Below are 19056 nucleotides of genomic sequence, written 5' to 3'. Positions count from 1 at the left end.
CTTTTTATAATTTCGAGAAAAGGGTTACCATCGCCGCTGTGGCTCAACAAATTTTGGCTATTTCGACGAGTTACGTGCACAGGAGAAATTGCTGTACCTGCCAGGTTCTCGAAAGCGCGTGTATTTTCGCGCGATTTAGCCAAAATTTGTTGAGCCACAGTGTCGAGGGTAACCGCGTTTCGAAATTTTAAAAGCCGATATGGATGTTAATTACGGTGGGCTACACGCCTCTGAATAATTAACGAGCCTAACCGTTATAGTTAAAAAGTTCATTATTCAATATTAGTCAACCAGCCTGCGAGTTAGCACATCTTCAGCTGTATTATGGTGCACCACATCACAGACAATGCCATGCCGAAAAAGCGCTGTTCTAACTCAAAAAGACTATTTTTGAAAAATGTGCAGTCTTAGGTGAAACACCCTGTATAACTTTCATCGGCACATGGGCAAAAAGGTCGCCCAAAAGTCATGATCGCCATGATGAAGCACGCTTGTAACAGTACCCTGGCTCTTGTTATTTATGTATTTACTTTTACCTAGAATGCGCACGTAAGTGCAGTACGGGACTCGCACAGGGTGGTTTTGTAAAACCGCTGAAGGGGTGGTTTACGTAGTCCCCCTGTCATGCGACCACTCCTACGTTGGACAAACTGGACGGTGCGTCAGTGAGCGAGCAAAGGAACATGAGCGAAATGTGGAACAGATGAAGGAATGTACACATTTAGTGAAGCGCATTAAAAGGTGCGAGTCTCGTACTTGTGAGACATGCTACACTGACATACGCATTCTCGGTAGAAGTAAGCACACGAAAGCCAGGACGCTGTTAGAAGCGCTATTTATCAAAAAGGAAGGCAGCCAGCGCTTAAGTGATGCTGCAGTTGTATTGTACACGGCTGAGAAGAGATTCCTGTAGCGTGCTTCATCATGTCGATTGTGATCTTTGGGCGACCCGTCTGCGCATGTGACGATGAAAGCTATATATGTACGTTTCGTGTACGTAAGAAAGGAAGCCAATGCAATTATTATGCCTGCCTATATTCCCCACGTTGACGATTTTCCTGAATCATAAATGAACACAATTGAAACATGAAATAAACAACAACACTGACGCATGATAAAAGTGACTGCACTGGTTTCTTAAAGTGAAACTGGACCATTTGTCGTGAATTCGAAGAGATCCAAGCAACTGATTGTAACATTCTTGCAAATAAAGCACATCAAGTTTGTTTTTGCACTAGCATATAAAATGGTAGTAATTCAATTGCCCGTTAAACCCGCGATGATGCGTAGGCTTCGTGTAGCAGCATCAAATGATTGTGGCGAAGCTCCTGATGACCTCATTAAACGATGAGATGCCATATTACATCAGCGTTTGCCCACGCCCTGCCGGGCGTCTTCGGATACCGCCAAACATAGCTCCATAGGTTTTACCTTTTGTGGCGTTGGTTTTCTTGTTAGATCAAGTTCGGTTTATTGGGGTTTAATGTCCCAAAGCAACTCAAGCTATGCGGGACGCCGTAGTGAAGGGCTACGGAAATTTCGACCAAGTGGGGTTCTTTAACGTGCACTGACATCGCACAGTGCACGGGCCTCTATAATTTCGCCTGCATCGAAATTCGACCGTCGCGGCCGGGATCGAACCCGCGTCTTCCGGGTCAGCAGCCGAGTACCGTAACCACTGAGCCACCGCGGCGGGATGTTAGATCAAGTGGCGCGTAGGAACTGTACCGACGCAGTAGATGATGTCATCATATAACACCCTCACCCCGCAATGTGCGTTGCGGAAAATTCTAGACGTCATTGCGGCTTTATTCGACGATTACGTCACCATTTCAAGTGGCACTCACAAAAAACTTCGCATGCTTTAACATCAAGTTTCACACATTGCACCCCTTTAATTTCGCAGAATTCTAAAACCCCTTCAGTAGCTCTTCAAAGAAATGCGTTTCCATCCAAAAATGCCACCTTTTTTTCCCGCTTATGCACCCCATTATATATATCCCAGTACGAAAGCTGACTAATAGTGCCGAATTTCACACACCAATGGCTTTTGGTACGATTAGATGTACATACCCCTTCAAAATTTATTTTTAAATTGCTGGTGAAGCCTGTGTCGGGCACAGCTCCAAGTATTCGGTCTACTACACCGCAAAACACATATAAATGTGCAAAACCACACATGGTAGCTCCTCGGAACCACGAAGCTACGCCCAGCATACATAAATTGTTCTGCCATAAGACGACTGAAAAGCCAACACAGCAGCAGCATTACTATTCCTAACGCTAGCAAACTGAAGGTAGTGTTCCCAAAAGATGACATGTGCTTAAGTTGGGCAGCCAAACTACTTGCCCTAGGGGAGTGGTAACGTTTCTTAAGTGCAGCTGATATTCTGCAGTTCTCAACTGGCAGTATTTTCACTTAACACTGGCATGCATAGTATTCAAATGCAAAATAAAAAAGATTCACATGAAAGTGTTAGGCGAATTTCCAACAGTTTTCTAACTGTCTGGCGAAGCAAACAAGTGATATAAATCCAGAAGAGCAAGACTGGCTGTCGAATGTCAATAAAGATGGTTTGGTTTGTTGGGGTTTAACGTCCCAAAGCAACTCAGGCAGACGTCGTAACGGAGGGCTCCGGAAATTTCGACCACTTGGGGTTCTTTAACGTGCCCTGACATCGCACAGTACACGGGCCTCTAGAATTTCGCCTTCATCGAAATTCGGCCGCCGCGGCCGGGATCGACCCCGCGTCTTTCGGGCCAGCAGCCGAGCGCCGTAACCACTGAGCCACCTCGGCGGGGCTAATGTCAATAAAGAACTGCCATTAATGAGCCATTAATGAGCGTGCGCATGGGAAAACAAGAACGAATGAGGAACAGGAATAAGAGGAAAGGCAAGAAGGTTAACCGGAAGAATAATCTGTTTGCTACGCTACACGGGGGAAAAGGGGTAAGGGCATAAAAAAAATGAAAGAGAAAAGAGAGTGAAGAGAATGGAGCTGAACAAGAAAAATATGGCGAATTCAGATTCGTGGTAACGAGAATGATGAGCGCTATAGCATTCTTTCCGTCGTGTTTCGGGAATATTTATTTCGCGGTTTATATCTATTTATGACCTACCTAGTCCATCTAGAGTGGTTATTATGGGTTCACCACGACCACAAGTAGATGACATTTGAATGTGGGTGTTTTGCTCGGCGAGCCCGTATATTGCCGTTTTTCAAGGGCGGCTTGGAGCTCACATGGGAATCGCATGCGCTCTGCGTTCGATCTCTGCCCTCTGCTCCGGTTGCGCCTCTTCCCCCTTCCGAGCCTGGCCGCTCATTTACGTGCGGCGTCTGCGCGACGTTGCTCCCCCATGTGACTGACGCGAGCTTGAGCCGCATATGGTGACTCCGGGGCTGGCAGCTAACTATAAGTGTTCCCCAGCAATGAAGTTTCCCGAGCTGACGGCTACGTCCTGCCCATATCTTAGCAACCAAAGAACCCAACAGGCGTGTTGCGACGCCAACTGTCATGACATGTCTGTCCTGAAAGTAATGAGACTAGTCGCTGCGTGGCGCGTGCATGCTCTAGATCTGGAAACCGCTTTTGGGGGAAGGAGCGGGAACCTTCAGCTTCACAATGCAAAGCCCTCAGTTGGCTTCGTGCAGGTCAAGCGAGTGGACGCGCTCAAACGTGTACCCCTGTTTCGTCGCTGCGTCGAGGAAACCATGGAACAGCGCGACGCGGTGAAGCTTTGCAATAAACTGAATAAATTACCGACCGAGACATTTGACAGCATGTGGTAATGATGCCATGTCCGGATCGCAAGGGTTCCAATGGCACAAAACATTTACAAATGGCCGTGAAGACGTTCAGGACCACACAGTCAACGTTACCGTCCGTAATCGTCACCGACAGGCGCCTGGACCGCTGCTTGTTGTGAACGTCGTCACGACCGTTTTTAAATGCCTTGTGCCATTAGAACACACGACGTGGACATTGCATCGTTCCCACATGCTGTCTTGATCACGTTGATAGACTCGGTAGGTGACTTACCCAGTTTATTGCAAAGATTCACCGCGTAGCGCTGTTCCAACGTTCGCTCCATGGATTCCTCGACGCAGCGACAAAATATGGGTACACGCTCGAAGATGTCCACTCGCTTCGCCTGCTCGCAGCCAACTAAGCTCGTCGCATTGTGAAGCTGAAGGTTCCCGCTCCTTCCCCCAAAAGCGGTTTCCCCATCTAGTGCGAGCACGCGCCACACTGCGACTAGTCTAATTACTTTCAGGACAGACCCTGTAGGTTGAGACACGGCCACCCATCCTCTGTGCTGACGGTGTGCGTTCGCCTAAAGCAGCGAGGTGAAATGCCGCAGAGCGCGCGTCGTCGTCTCGGTTATTACTAGTTATCCGGAAAGATAAGAACCAGTAGCAGTCCCACACTGAGTGGACTCCTGTACTGTGCCGTGATGGACTGAGTGAAAGGGGCAGCCCATGATGCGGAGGAGCAGTATGAATTAGGCGTGCATCTCTCGTCGTGCATAACGCTTTCTCGTCTCGCGCCCAGCACTCCGGCCGGACGAAACGCTAGGTCAGTCCAGGCCGCGGCGGCCGCGTTTCGATGGAGGCGAAATGCAAAAAAGACGCTCGTCTGCTGTGCTTTGTAGGTGCACATTAAAGGGGAACTCTGACGCTTTTCCTACGAAAGATTTCATGGTACATCTTCCTCAGTCTTACGGTCCCTAGTGTCAAATTTCACAGCCGGGAGGTGCCTTCTTGCATACCAAATTAGTTTTAAAATTTCCTATTTCGTAGAATCAGATCTGGGCAGCTTCTACGGGCAACGTTGCGTGTGTGACGTCAGTGTTTGCGCGCTGGACGATAATGGCTCTGCACTCACTGAAAGAGAAAATTTCCAGCTTGTTTTTATTCATTTCAGACGAATGCCCCATACCAGGGGCCTTTGAGGTATCAAATAAAAAAATTATAATCCCAGCTTTCACCTACATTCACCATTTTAGCCAATCAACGCGCACACGAAAAATTTCCGACAGTATTCGTAATGTCACAGGTACATTTGTAGTGACGTCAGTTTGGTCTAAATCCAGTTTCGGTTTCCCAGTTTTTGCAGTTTTGAAGTTCTTCTGCTCTATTTTTAAAAGCGATTTTTTGCCGGATAGAAGGGACTCTAAAGAATGCGATGTGATTATCGACTCAAAAACCCAGGTTGCCCTTTGAACAGCCCCACGAGGTTGAAATTTATCCGGAGCCTTTCACTACGGCCCGTCTCTCTCTTCCTGCTTTCATTCCCTACTTCCGCCATTCCCTCATGGCGCGGTTGAGGTGTCCACCGAACTCCGGATGTTGACAGCCCCGTCTACTAGACGCAGACCGGGAATCTTTACCTTAACAGCTAATGCTCTAAAAGAACACAAGGAGCAGGATAATCTTCAAGCACGAATGTACCTCGACTCAGTGTGTTAGAAGATGCACTGACAGCCCATTCGTGCCTATGCGGGTCGCAAACCGAGCAAACTTACCTCATAGTTGACTGGATTTCGATCTCTCGGATCAATTGATGCTCAAGCCGACAGCGTACAAGTTCGGCCTTGGACAATACCTGCAAGCACAACGTTTGTGATGAAGATTAATTTATGTTTTCCCGAAGTGGTGACGCGAGTCCAGGCAGTGAGGAAGACAGCGAAAAGTGCTTCTAAAAGTAAATTGTTTACTGGGCTGACCTGCGATCACAATGGACCGAATCACTCGACGGCGGCGAAAGCAAGAAGCGTGCTCGGCGGTCGTCCAACAGAATGCCCGCCGCGCTCGGTCATGCTCAATTTAAAGCTGATAGCGAACTTTCGAGATAAGGCGTGCAAAGTTATTGCAACATTCTGGAACAACGCAGAATCGACTCCGCCTGGATGCGATCAATCGATGTAAATCTGGTCGCGTCTTGTATCACAAACAAGGCGATAAAGCCGCGTGTCGGCACCTTTGAAGACTGAACAAAGAAACATTACAAATATTCGCTGAATATGGCGCAAGGAAAGCTTTGGCCACAGCGCACAATGACGCAAGATGCTCTGGGTGCACCCAAGGAAAGAGACCTATTTTTTAAGCATTTCCTCCCCACCCCACACACAAGCAGACCACCAGGCCAGGCGAAAGCTTGTATCCATTGGTAGCCGGCGGTGGGTACCTGGAGGCGCTGGGGATCGAATATCGCAGCCCTCCCCCCCCCCCCCCCCCACACACACACACACACACTTCTTCCGCACACGAGGTGGATGCTGCAACCGCTAGGCCTCAGCTGCGGTCGCACGCACAACGTTTATCCACCATTTCTTCCTGTAGTTAGGGTGCATCATGCTAATCGCTTCAAATGCCTTGCATTTTTAACAGCCTGCGTGAGACCATCAGAGTAGTAAACAACATGGCAGCAACCTTGTGACTTTTTTTGGTCTGAAATTATAGCTCTGGTTAGTAAATTTCACGATTTTTGTTGGCAATGTTATCACAGCTCTCCGTCCCTTGAGCAGTGCTTCCTTACACTGAGTACAGAAGCAATCTGTGTGTTGGCTACTTAATGAAATATTACAGTCGAAAGGCAAACAGTAATGCAGCAATATTAAATTGTTCCAGTTAAGCAATCTAAGTTGTTCAAACATTGTCACGTAGTGGTGAAGGCAGGCAGTCGAGAAGGAAGACGGACAGGCATGCGCTAAAGTTTAATGCTTTATGGGCCGATATTGCGCCAGCAAACGAAAATAATTCGGCGACGGCGGTAGCACCAACTGTGCTCGGCGATCATGAAGGAACGAAATTCTCGCCGCTATCGGGCTGCGCCCAATTTAAAGATGACGAATGACTTTCGAGATGAGGCACTGAAAGCACCTATGACAACCTCGAACGTCGTAGGAACAGTTGCGCGCGGTTACAGTCTTGCAAATCTGGTCGCCTTTCACATCACAGCTTTCGCATCCCATGCTGAATACCCAACCTGCAATGAAGTTTGCCGTGTCACTCAGAGCGCAGTACCATGCAGCCCAGCGGAAGGAGCAAGAATTTTTCTCCTCGGACTCGTAGTGCTTTCCTACGCCGCATATGCCTGCGCTTTAAGGCATGAACTACCGCGCTCTGTAGCAGCCACATGTATCAAGCGTCAGCTGACTGCGCTATGTCTAGAGCACCCAGGCAAGGAATCTTATCAAAGATGCGCCTCTAATCGTCTAGATTGTGGTATCGCGCTTACTGCGGCCCAAGCGACTGACGACGGCAAATTTTGATTGCGCAGTGGGATAGTTGCCGTGCCACCTGGGCACGTTTGCCCGTAAGGCAGTCCCTGGGTTCCGGAAAAAAAAAAACATCTCCGGAAAAAACGTCCCCATTTAAGAAGTAGGAAAAAATGTCCCCAAACGGGTGGCATCAAACATCTCGTAACCCGCAGTGACATGAGCATCCAGCCGCCTCGCATGCATGTACGCCTCGCATGAGGCAGATTTAAGTTGTGTGACGTAGGAACAAATCACTGACCCATAAACGCAACTGTATAGTAACCTTAACGCACAGGGCACAGGGCTCGGAAGATTGTGCAACAGAACATTAGATGAGAGGACATCATGATACACAGACTAGATACATGCGAAATACAGACAGAAATTCGTATAATGCAGAAAGCAACTGTACAAAAATGTCTATATATGTATCAGATCATACTAAAAGCACTTCACATCATGACCATACCTTTATTGCTGGGCATCATATTTATAGGTTAAATATAGCATGGCCCAAGCACTGCGCACGTCCTGTACACTATCATCGAGCTAACACATGAGCTCGATACAGCATTTAGGGGGTGGTAGTTCAGCGCCTATGTTGCATCTGGAGACAGCAGCTTCGCGCTTGCACCAGCTCTTGCAACGGCAAGTGGACAGGTTAGAAGACATGGTGTAAAGGTATGCAGAGCGCTATAAGTTGGACACTTGTCCCAGTATTCATTTAAACGCTGCGGTATTTATTTTTATAATGGAGATCATCAAGTCGAGAAAAGGAGGCATTAAGTTGAGCCTTGACGGCTTTATGTACGCGAGACCAAAAATAACGCCTCTGGCACCCGCTGGTGCTGTGTTAAACGCAAGAGCTGCAGAGCTGCTTTAGTTGTGGAGAATACCTCTAAAGAGTTCCACCTAAGAGTTCCCCCAATCTCCCCGTAGATAATGTTGCTATAAATATCGCTAAAACAAAGCAGCAAATGAAAGAGACCACTCTTGTCTCGAAAAACAAGCCTGCCGCCATTGTCACAGATGCAGTCAGAGAACTTAAGGAAAATGTCGCACGAGCAGCGAGCACAGCCTGAAACGCAGCATTCACCAACAACGGAGCAAAATCTACCCGCCGAATCCTGTCAGCCTCAGCGACCTTGTTGTTCCGCCGCCGTAGACTGCCAGCAGCCAGCCAGAGCACTTCCTCTGCTACGATAGTGGTTCAAACGCTGAAACCCAGCTACTTGTACTCGACAGCGCAAATTGCTTGAAGTTGTTGGCCGAGAGCAGCACATGGTTTATGGATGGGAACTTCTATTTCCCATTGCGGAGATTCCTGCAGCTATACTTCGTTACTGTACCGCTTGGCGAGAGCGTCGTATCAGTTGCTTAGGCCTTCATGACAAAGAAAAATCAAGAAGAAAAAAAAAGGTGTACTACCGAGCCACTAAATACGACCCCCCCCGCACCTCGTCAATAAAAAGCTATACCGCTGGTGACCCACCATTTGGCAGTACGCGCTGACGACGCGTGTGAAACATGCCACGCCCCGCACTGCATTCTCTGCTTTGCACCTTTCCAGCAGGGTGGAAATTTGGGCAAGTCGGTAATGATTCATAACGCAAGAGTAGCGCTAAACCAGGACGACGGACAAAAGGGGGTTGTGGGTGTGAGTTCTCTCCCTTTTGTCCGTCGTCGTGGTTTTCCGCTACGCTTATGTTTTGCACCTTTCCACAAAGAGCGCTTTTAAGGAGAGCCAAGACAGCGATTTGTTTACAATTAATATTTTTTTTCATGTTTCCCTAAACGAGGCCCGAGTTCATTTTTGTCCCACATTTTCAGGGTGGCCATGGCCCTCAGGGGACATATCTGACCCGATTACTTTTAACTGCGCTACTTTACGTGCGAGATTGTAAATTGTGCTAAAAGTATTTTTTTATTCGCTTTAATACACGGGGCTGCCATTTCTGCAAAGGATCTATGCGAAAGTTATGGCTCTTACACTCTTTACGCGTGAATTCGACGAGTCTCTAGGGTCAGTTAGGATCAAGCTGGTGTGAATTAATAGCCACCGTATTTTTAAGGAAGAAGCATAATAAATAAATTGGGCGCAATGCGCTCTCAGTTTCCCTCATGTGTAATTCATTGAAATCAACGAACAATGAGATTTGAATTCTCTCGTCCTCTTAATTTCCATTTGCGACCGCTTGCCTTCTGGGGTTGTGTCCGTTTACCCCTGCTCATGGTAGGCCTGCCTTAAGTACCAGTGCATGCGTGGGTTTTGACACTACATGCCGACTGCTGTATGCATCACAGCATACACAGGAGGCCATCCAGCAGCCGCTGATGCACCACATACCAGTTCCTATATGACAGGATAATGAAGTCATACGCCAGCAATGACGTCCTGTAAAAAACGGATGCTCACAACACGAATACAATACTTGTAACTCCAACTACATGCACTGATCTCTAGGCTTACTCTGTACTCACCTTCAGTGCCACAATGTACTTCGTCTTCTTTTCGCGCACCAGATAAACTCTTCCAAATCGGCCACGGCCCAGTGGCCGCCCCATCTCGAAGTCCTCCCTTTTCCAGTGTTTCACCGAGCTGCAGTCAAATAGAAATTCTTGAAACATGGAGGAAGGAGCAAAAAAAACTCACGAAGTAAAAATTGCACCTAATAAATCGGTGAAATGCGACCAAAACTCAAGCGATACGAGAAAACGAGTGTGCCCCCTGTGGCTCCTCTCATATCAGCGTAAAGCGGCGCACGTGGGAAGGACAAAGAGTTGCGGGGACACTAAAGGCCTGCCTTTAAGGATACGACGCGACAGCGCTAATGGCTCCCTTCAGCTGATTCTCTTCATATATAGTCGCTGTTCTTTGTTTTCATTCACGCATTCATCACGATTATCGCAACACAGTTTCCACATTCTCGTCTTTAAACTCTTCCACACTGCAGTTTATACGCACATAATGTTGTTCTGATTAGTATCTCACTAAGTAGTACGCCTCTAGAACCCTTCACTACCACATTAAATAGCTCCAATATTAAACCAATATAACACACAGATCACCCCTCCACCCCCCACCCCCCTCCCTTGTTCCGCTGCCAAGTCAACATGCCTCCGTGACCTAGTCGGTAGCCTGCCTGTCTGGCGACCAAAGAGTCGTGGGTTTGACTCCCGACTGTATGCAGAAGCTTTTATTTACTTAAAATTAATGGCTTTCTATAGCTGAATCACATGACACATGCGCGCGACTTTAAGCTGGTGGCAGCTAGGTTCCACCAGCTCATACGTGTAGTTCTACGTTATTCTTGAAAGATGCCCCAGTAAACCAAAATAATACAGGAAAGCTTCGCTGATTCCAAGTTGATATACTCCAAAATCGTGAGCTCTGTTTTGTAGAGCTGCATTACCATTTAAGATCTGTTTACTTCGTTCCAGAATAGTATGGTTTCCTGGCTATTACGTCTATAATTATTAGACTAACTACATCAACTGAGGGACAAAGGCCTCTCCCATGTCCTTCCCACTTGCCCTGTCCTGCGCCAGCTGCGGCCACCCGATCGTTGCAGGCTTCCTCATCCCATGCGCCCGCCGGACAATGACGCCGCCTTCTAGGCTTGACTTCTCTTAGAATTCACTCCCTTATCCAAAGGGATCGCCGGCTACGTTGCCTTTGCATTACATGCCCAGTTCAGGCCCATTTCTTCTTGATTTCAACTAGGATATTAATAACTCGGGTTTGTTCCCCTGACCAATTCGGCTCTCTTACTGTGTCTGTATGTTACACAAGCAGCCACACTGACTCAGTCGCTACTGGCCTCGACTGCTGACCCGAAAGACTCGGGCTCGACCCAGGCCGCGCTGGTAGCATTTCGATCCAGACGAAATGTACAGGCCAGTGTACGCGGTCTGTTAGAAAAGTATCCGACATTATTTTTTTTTTGCAAACAGTTGATGGATATGAAACAAGCGCGCTTGCATCAGCCGACCTTGAACCTTCGTGCGCATGCACGAATTTTTTCCTGCCTGCGGATAGCGTCAGTCGCTGGGACGTAGCGTTTGAGTGAGGCAGTGCGCAGTGCTCTCGTAGGATTTTTATAGGAAGGAAAGTGGCGGAGTAACAGGAGCAGCGCTACTACATCAAATTATGCCATAAACTGGGCGACAGCCAAGTGGAAACCATTCGGAATATTCAGACGGGTTTTGGTGACGATGCTATGAGCAGCACACAGATTAAGCAGTGGTACAATTGGTTTAAAGATGGCCGCACATCGATGGAGAGCGAGCCACGCTCCGATCGGCCATCAACATGCCGAAATGACCAGGTAATTGCCGAAGTGAACGCTGTGGTGATGCAGGACCATCGTTTGACTATTCGAGAAATTGCGGAAGAGGTGGACATGAGCATTTTTTCTGCACATTCCATTATCAACGAAGATTTGGCCATGGAAAGAGTTGTGGCGAAATTCGTGCCGAAGCTGCTCACAGTGGAGCAAAAGCAGCGTCATGTTGAAGTGTCACAGGGCATGCTGGATTCCACAAACAGTGACCCCGACTTCACCAACACCATAATCACTGGTGACGAGTCTTGGGTGTACGGGTACGACCCGGAAACAGAATCCCAGTCGTCAGAGTGGAAGCATTACACGTCACCAAGACCAAAGAAGGCCCGCCAAGTGCGCATATAGTGAAAGTGATGCTGACTGCTTTCTTTGACTCCCTCTGAGTGGCACACCACGAGTACGCACCCCATAGGGTCAAGCAATGATCAAAGAGTACTACAGGGATGTCCTCCGTCGCCTACGTCGTGCTGTGCGGCACAAGAGACCGGAGTTGAGGTCAAGAGGAAAGTGGCGCATCCATCATTCCTAGCACTTCATTCGGACTTTTTTGGCGAAAAACCAGGCTCCTGTAGTTCAGCAGACTCCTTACTCTCCTGATATGGCCCCCTGCGACTTCTGGCTGTTTCCCAAATTCAAGAGGTTATTGAAAGGAGCGCGATTTCAGACAAGAGAGGACATTATGGCTGCAACGACAGCTGAGCTAAACTCCATTCCGAAGGGGGTCTTTTCGGAACACTTCCAACAATGGCAGCACCGCTGGAAGAAGTGTGTGGAGTCCCAAGTAGACTACTTTGAAGGTGACTAGGTTTGCAACGCTCCAGTTATGCCAGTTTTTTTTCTTCGGGCAATGGTCAGATACTTTTCTAACAGACCTCGTGTAGTGTGATATCAGTGCACATTGAAGAACCCCAGGTGGTCGAAATTACCCGTAGCCCTACTCTGCGGCGTCCCTCCTAACCTTAGTCGCTTTGGGACGGCAAATCCCATGAACCAATCTACTTTATGTCACACCTATAATTTTAATGCGATGGCATACGAAGTCCCATTCACGACAAAAACTGCGTCCTTCCGTTGGTCCTTGCCACGAGAAGGAAGGTGGCCCACCCACCCAATTTTGGCACTGAAAGAGGGTTCGTGTGAACTCGGCGATACAGTTCCCAAAACAGCTGAGCGGCCGGCAGCAGAATCGTCTAGACAGCCAGAGAGCTGGAGCTGCGCCGGCACTTCGTCGTCAACTTCTTCGTCTGCCATGGAGGCAACATGAGGCGCGTTCATCATAGTTCACTACAATGGCCCCGAGATGGAAGAGGAGCCATCCTGGCGGCCTAAGGTGATGGCAAGAGGAGCAGGTCGTAATAAGTCTTGAGGCGACTGACATAGACAGGTTCACGCCCGCGACGACGCAAGTCCGAAGAGGGTGTAAGCGGTTCTACAATATAATTAACAGGGGACGTTGATTCGACAACGCGGTAAGGGCCATGATGTTCTCTGCGAAATTTCGAAGACTGTCCCGGTGTATTCGAAGGGATCCAAAGCCAAACTAATGATTCCGGATAGAAAACGTGCGGGGTGTGTCGTGTTCATGCTTACGGCGACCTTCGGAGACCGAGGTGAAAGAACGGGCCAGTTGGCGAAATTCCTCGGCGTGCTTGGCGAGTTCGAAAAGGAGCGTGCATTCGAAGGCATCCGGAGTGTACGGAAAAAGCGTGTCCATTGTGGAGGACGGCTCGCGGCCATACAACAGGTAGAAAGGGGAAAATCCGGTGGTTGACTGGGCGGTGGTATTGTATGCGTACGTCACGAAAGGAAGGACAACGTCCCAGTTAGACTGATCTGACGAGACGTACATGGTGAGCATATCGCTGACTGTGCGATTAAACCGCTCAGTCAGCCCGTTAGTTTGAGGGTGGTAGGCAGTGGCGGTCAGATGAATGGTGCACCACTCTTGGAGGAGGGCTTCAACCACGTCCGAAAGGAAGACTCTACCTCGGTGACTCGGCAACTCGCGCGACGCACCGTGGCGAAGAACAAAATTGTGCACCAGGAAGGGGGCAACGTCGCGAGCAGTGGCAGCGGGTGGTGCGGCGGTCTCTGCATATCAGATTAGCTGGTCGACGCCAAAAATTATCTAGCGGTTCCCAGAGAACGTTCAGGGGAGCGAGCCGTAGAGATCCACGCCACCACGATCGAATGGGCGGGCCGGGCGCGGTAATGGCTGCAAGGGGCCGCTCGTACGAAGCGCGGGAGACTTGCGTTGCTGACAGGCGATGCAGGAGCGGACGTATTGGCGAATGTACCCGTACATTCCCCGCCAAAAATAACGTTGAGAGATTCTTTGGAACGTCTTCAACACACCAGTGTGGGAGCACTGTGGATCAGCGTGAGACGAGGCACAGATCTCAGAACGTCAATGGCAAGGGATCGCGAGGAGCCACCGTGGACCATCTTGCGTGCGGTTACCGCGGTAGAGCAGGGCATCGTGGAGGGAAAAATGGGGTGCTTGGCGGTGGAGGGTGTGCGAAGGCGCATCAGTGTAGCGTTGGTCATGACTTCGATGATCGACGCAAGCCACTGGGCTGTTCCGCAACAATATCAGAGGCAGTAAGAGGCGAGAGGACGGCTTCTGGCACCGATGAGCATGCAGCGGTGGTGGGCAGAGGAGATCGAGATAGAGCGCTGGCGTCCATGTGCCTGCGGCCAGAGCGATATGCAACGTGGATGTCGAACTCCTGAAGGCGGAGAGCCCATCTGTCAAGGCGGCTGGCCGGCCATCAAAGCGCATGATGGTCCGTGACGACATCAAACTGGCGGCTGTACAGATGGGTCGAATTTTCGGGAGCGCACAGACGATCGCTAAATATTCCTCCTCCATAACGGAATACTTGCATTCAGCCTTGCTGAGCACCCGACTCGCATACATTCGCCACTACTGTAAATGAGGATGATCCGAACCCGGACATGCATCTCCTTAATCTCTGGGCTCTTCGTCGCAGGGCGGATCATTATGCTTCTCGTAATCCTGACGACCCTTCAGCTCTTCCAGCTCTTCATCGGGCTACTGCACGTGCACGGCGCTACTCAAAGCGACTTAGCAGACAACGCTGGGCTGCATGGTGTGCCCGCCTCTCCTCTACACAGGGTAATAGACATCTTTGGCGGGTATTTCACGCCATGGAACGCACTTCTCAAGTAGCTGATTATACCGAGAGCATTCGCTTGGCTCTGAATGTGGATGAAACTTCATTTGCACAACAAGCAGCCCGTCAGTTTTTCCCACATCATGACTGCCTCCCTACCCCTTCTCCCATATTGTCGATTTCTGAGCCCCCTGATGAGGTTACTTCAGATTTTACCATGGCAGAATTGCTGGCCTCCATAGATCGCCTCAAAACAAGCACTGCTCCCGGGCATGACGGTGTACCTAACTCGTTGTTTCGCAACTTGGAAGGACCTGCTCTACATTCCCTCCTTGATACATTCAATGAGGTGTGGCATTCTGGAGTTATTCCTGCAGAGTGGAAACATTCCATCGTTGTCCCAATCCCCAAATCAGGTCAGCCGCCGGTTTCTCTTTCGGCCCTCCGCCCTATTTCACTTACGCCTACTATCTGCAAGCTTTATGAACACATTTTAGCAGCTCGCTTGTCGTGGTGGCTGGAATCGAATGATTGTTATCCAGAATCTCAAATTGGGTTCCGCCCTCACATTGGAACATAAGACGGTCTGGCTGTTTTGGCTGCGGACGTACTAAACCATTCTCCCCATAGTCATCTTGTTCGTACGGTGATCGCGACTGACATCACAAAGGCATATGACAACGTCCTACACTCTTCTATTCTTGGCACCCTTCAAGATCTCGGTCTCCCGCATCGCTTTCTCCTTTCAATTCACTCATTTTTAACAAACAGAACCTTCAGTGTACGTATCCAAGGGAAGCCTTTTGGTCACTTTACCTACAACCGCGGTGTACCCCAGGGCTCCGTCCTCGCCCCCACATTATTTAATGTAACTTTTATACCTCTTGTCCGAGCCCTAGAGAAAATTCCTTCCGTGCGCGTCCTTGCGTACGCCGACGACATAACCTTGTGGTCCTGTAATCCAGATGCGTCTGTGCAACAGTCGGCGCTTCAGCAAGCGCTGGATGCCTTAACATCACGACTACCCCCTTTGGGTCTGACCCTCTCGTGTAATAAATCTTGTTTTATTCGCATTGGCAACAGAAGTGGCTTACGGAAAGCAGCACCTTTTACCTTTACGGTAGACAATTCTCCAATTCCTCAAGTTGAAAGTGTGCGTGTTCTAGGTCTTCTACTTCATACATCTGGGACTGGGACTCCGTGGCAAAACGCGACCCGTAAATCGGCTCACGCTACTCTCGGTCTGATTCGACGCATAGCTATGCGCTCTGGCGGAGCGCGTTTTGATACTGCCCGTCAGCTCGTGCGCTCCATCCTTCAGCCGCGGATAGTGTACCAAGCGCAATTTCATCGCCTCACCCGACGACAGTGGGACTCCCTTGAATCAATCAATCGGGAGGCTATGCGCGCCATAACTTATCTTCCGCGTATCACACCCATACCCATTCTGCAAGAGTACGCTCAACTTAATACATTGAGTGAACTTATCGACCAGCGTGAGGCAAACAGAGCACGCAAGCTGTCGCTTCAGCTTCATCGTTTACAGACTCTTCCCCCATGGTCATACTGTCAGCTCACAGACAATCGCCCCTCTGCTTCGACGCCGATATCAGCCGCCCATCTTTCTTCAGGGTGCATAATATACACCGATGCATCACACACAGCAGTGCAGGGAGTTACTGCAGTTTACAGTCCCTCACATCCTCATCTCAACTCCCGCGCTACATATAGCACGGATACTTGCTCCCCCCTGGCCTTGGAGCTTCAGGCGATACACAATGCCATTGCTTCCCTTCCACTCGTACCTACTTTCGATATTGTACACATTTACACCGACTCCCTTGCCGCCCTTAAGCAGCTTAAGGCTGTCCGGCGCACATTCCAAGTTACACAATCCATTCACCAACTTTGCACAAAATACCCCTGTCCTGTGCGTATACACTGGATTCGCGGGCATGCCCAGGATCCGCATAATATTCATGTGGATGCAATGACACACCTTGACACATCCGATATCCCGCCACCTTCCCCTCTTCCCTCAGATCCGTTCCTGTCCCTTGTTTCCGAGAAACAGTCTTTGCGTCAGCGAACACGCGCTCTAATTCCTCCGTGTTCGTACCCTCTCCCCCGGAGTCTCACTCGGGAGGAGGAGGTATCTGTGCGCCGGATTCGGGCAGGAGCGGCTCTGACTCCTTGTGTGCGTCATCGGTGGCGTGACAAACGTTACGAAGTGACAGACAAGTGTCCCCATTGTGGTGCTGCGCCCGACCAGTGTGATGAAAAACACTTGCTGTGGACTTGCCCGGCTACAGCTTCCGTGAGACGACGTTTACTAAGAAAGGTTGGCCTGCGATGGGACGTTGCAGACGACTATACCAAGTGGACTCTAGATAATCGCTATATCACGAACTTGTGCCGCTTTTTAAGCGAGGCTTGTTTGCACTCCTTTTTATAACTTTCTTTCCTTTTTCATTATGCCTGATGGCGAACAGCTCGAATAAAAAAAAATATTCCTAAAAACCAACCCTACGCTGAGTCAGGACAGCTCCGAGGCCGACGCCACTTGCATCCGTATGTACCTCGGTAGGGGCTGTCGGGTCGCAGTGGCGAAGTATGGGCGACAAGATGAGAAGACAGCGCAGCGTGGTGAACGCGTCTTCGCATTCGGGTGACCAAGCGGACAGGTGGTTGTCGGTTTGAATCAGTTTCGTGAGTGGCGCAATGATCGACGTAAAAATTCACGGGGGCACTTTGTTGACCTAAAGTGCGGTGAGGCGAAAGCCCTTAGCGCGGTGTTGCTGCTTGTGTCACTGATGTGTGGTTCAGATGTTAAGCTTCGCGTGTAAGAGTGGAACGCGACAGCGTCTTGCAACGCTGTCAGGGGGTCCATACAACGCCATCGCCCGTTCAGTTCTACGCGTTGCTCGTCGGGAAATTGGTTTTTGAGGAACAGAAATGTATCCGTCTCTGATATCTAGGTGGACACCTAAACCTCGCCGTAACGGAAAGGGCGGAAGGCGGGAGTGAGCGAAGACACCGTATTCACTATACGCGCCTTTGTTCATTCCAAACCATCGAGCTGGCCATGGCGGAGTGGTTAGCAAGCTCGTCTCGCACTCCGGAGACCGGGGTTCGATTTCCGAGCTCGACCAGTTTCCTACTCAGTTTTATTTATTTATCTGGCCTGACTAGAAAGGTTAATTAGACTAATTGGGTAATTAAGCAATTAACTAAACTTGTAGCATCACTATACCATGCCTTTAATTGGTTGCATGGTTACAAGCCAAAGTACAATTGGCCCCGTTTGAAATTCGCGCACAGTGACGTCACGACCGTTTCGAACAATTGAAAAGCGTGACATTTCTGTCGAGAACTCCTGCTTACAACGATGAGGCATTACAGGCTTCCGCCTTAAAAATTTCAGACGAAGCGCCGAAAGTAGGAGCACAGACCGATAAAGCTCCGAAGCTGCTTGATTGATGTCGGCTTAGGAAACTCCGCAACAGCGCGGAGTTTGGCCGGGTCAGGGAGAACGCATTTCTTAGGTACAATGTGACCCAAGATAGTTAGCTGCCGGGCGCCGAAGTGGCATTTCTTCAGATTAAGCTGCAGGCCGGCGTCGTGATGCAAGTCACAACCTGCTGCAGGCGCGTGAGGTGAGTGGAGAAATCTGCCGAAAAGACAACGATATCGTCCAAGTAACCGAGGCATGTGTGCCACTTCAGCTTGCGTGAGACGTTATCCACCTTTTTTTTTAAATGCGGCTGGCGCGTTGCACAGGCCGAATGGCATAACGGTGAACTTGTAAAGGCCGTCCGGGGTAACGAATGCGGCCTTCTCACGGTCAGCGGCAGCCATCGGGACCTGCCAGTAGACCGAACGCAAGTCAAGGGAGGAGAAGTATTCTGCGCCTTGGAGACAATCAAGAGCGTCGTCGATGCGGAGGAGCGGATAGTTGTCTTTGTGGGTAATTTTGTTGAGTCGCCGGTAATCGACACAAAATCTGATAGAACAGTCTTTCTTCATGGCCAGCACCACCGGAGAAGACCAAGGGCTGTGAGACAGATGGATGACGCCACGGTGCAGCATGTCTTCAACGTGCTCACTTATCACTTTATGCTCAGCCGCAGACACGCGATAGGGCCGCTGCCGAAAATAGCGGATGGGAGCCGGTCTCAACGCGATGAGCCACGGTTGATGTACGGCCTAAAGGCTGATTGGCTGCATCGTAAGCAGAGTGGAACGTGTGAAGAAGGGCTGAGAGCTGTTCACGGTAGGTGGACGGAAGAGTATCGTCGATGGCGGCGTG

At 49.6% G+C, this 19056-nt stretch overlaps 1 protein-coding gene across 1 annotated transcript in view; it reads right to left on the bottom strand.

The window, feature by feature from the left end:
* Positions 1-17637, bottom strand: part of LOC149354568 (aurora kinase C-like) — a 56294-nt gene extending 38657 nt beyond the window's left edge. The window contains exons 1-3 of the mRNA XM_089577523.1: positions 17621-17637; positions 9746-9863; positions 5528-5607 (exon numbers count right to left, since the gene is read on the bottom strand). Of these exons, the coding sequence (XP_089433649.1) occupies positions 5528-5607; positions 9746-9863; positions 17621-17637 (215 nt within the window). The remainder of the gene's footprint in view (positions 1-5527; positions 5608-9745; positions 9864-17620) is intronic.
* Positions 17638-19056: the final 1419 nt, after the last annotated feature.

The sequence above is a fragment of the Amblyomma mixtum genome, chromosome 3 (assembly GCF_055824585.1).
Source record: "Amblyomma mixtum isolate Tamu chromosome 3, ASM5582458v1, whole genome shotgun sequence".
Classification (NCBI taxonomy): Eukaryota; Metazoa; Arthropoda; class Arachnida; order Ixodida; family Ixodidae; genus Amblyomma; species Amblyomma mixtum.
The sequence above is the reverse complement of the archived record's forward strand: the minus strand, read 5'-3'. Positions and strand labels throughout refer to the sequence as shown.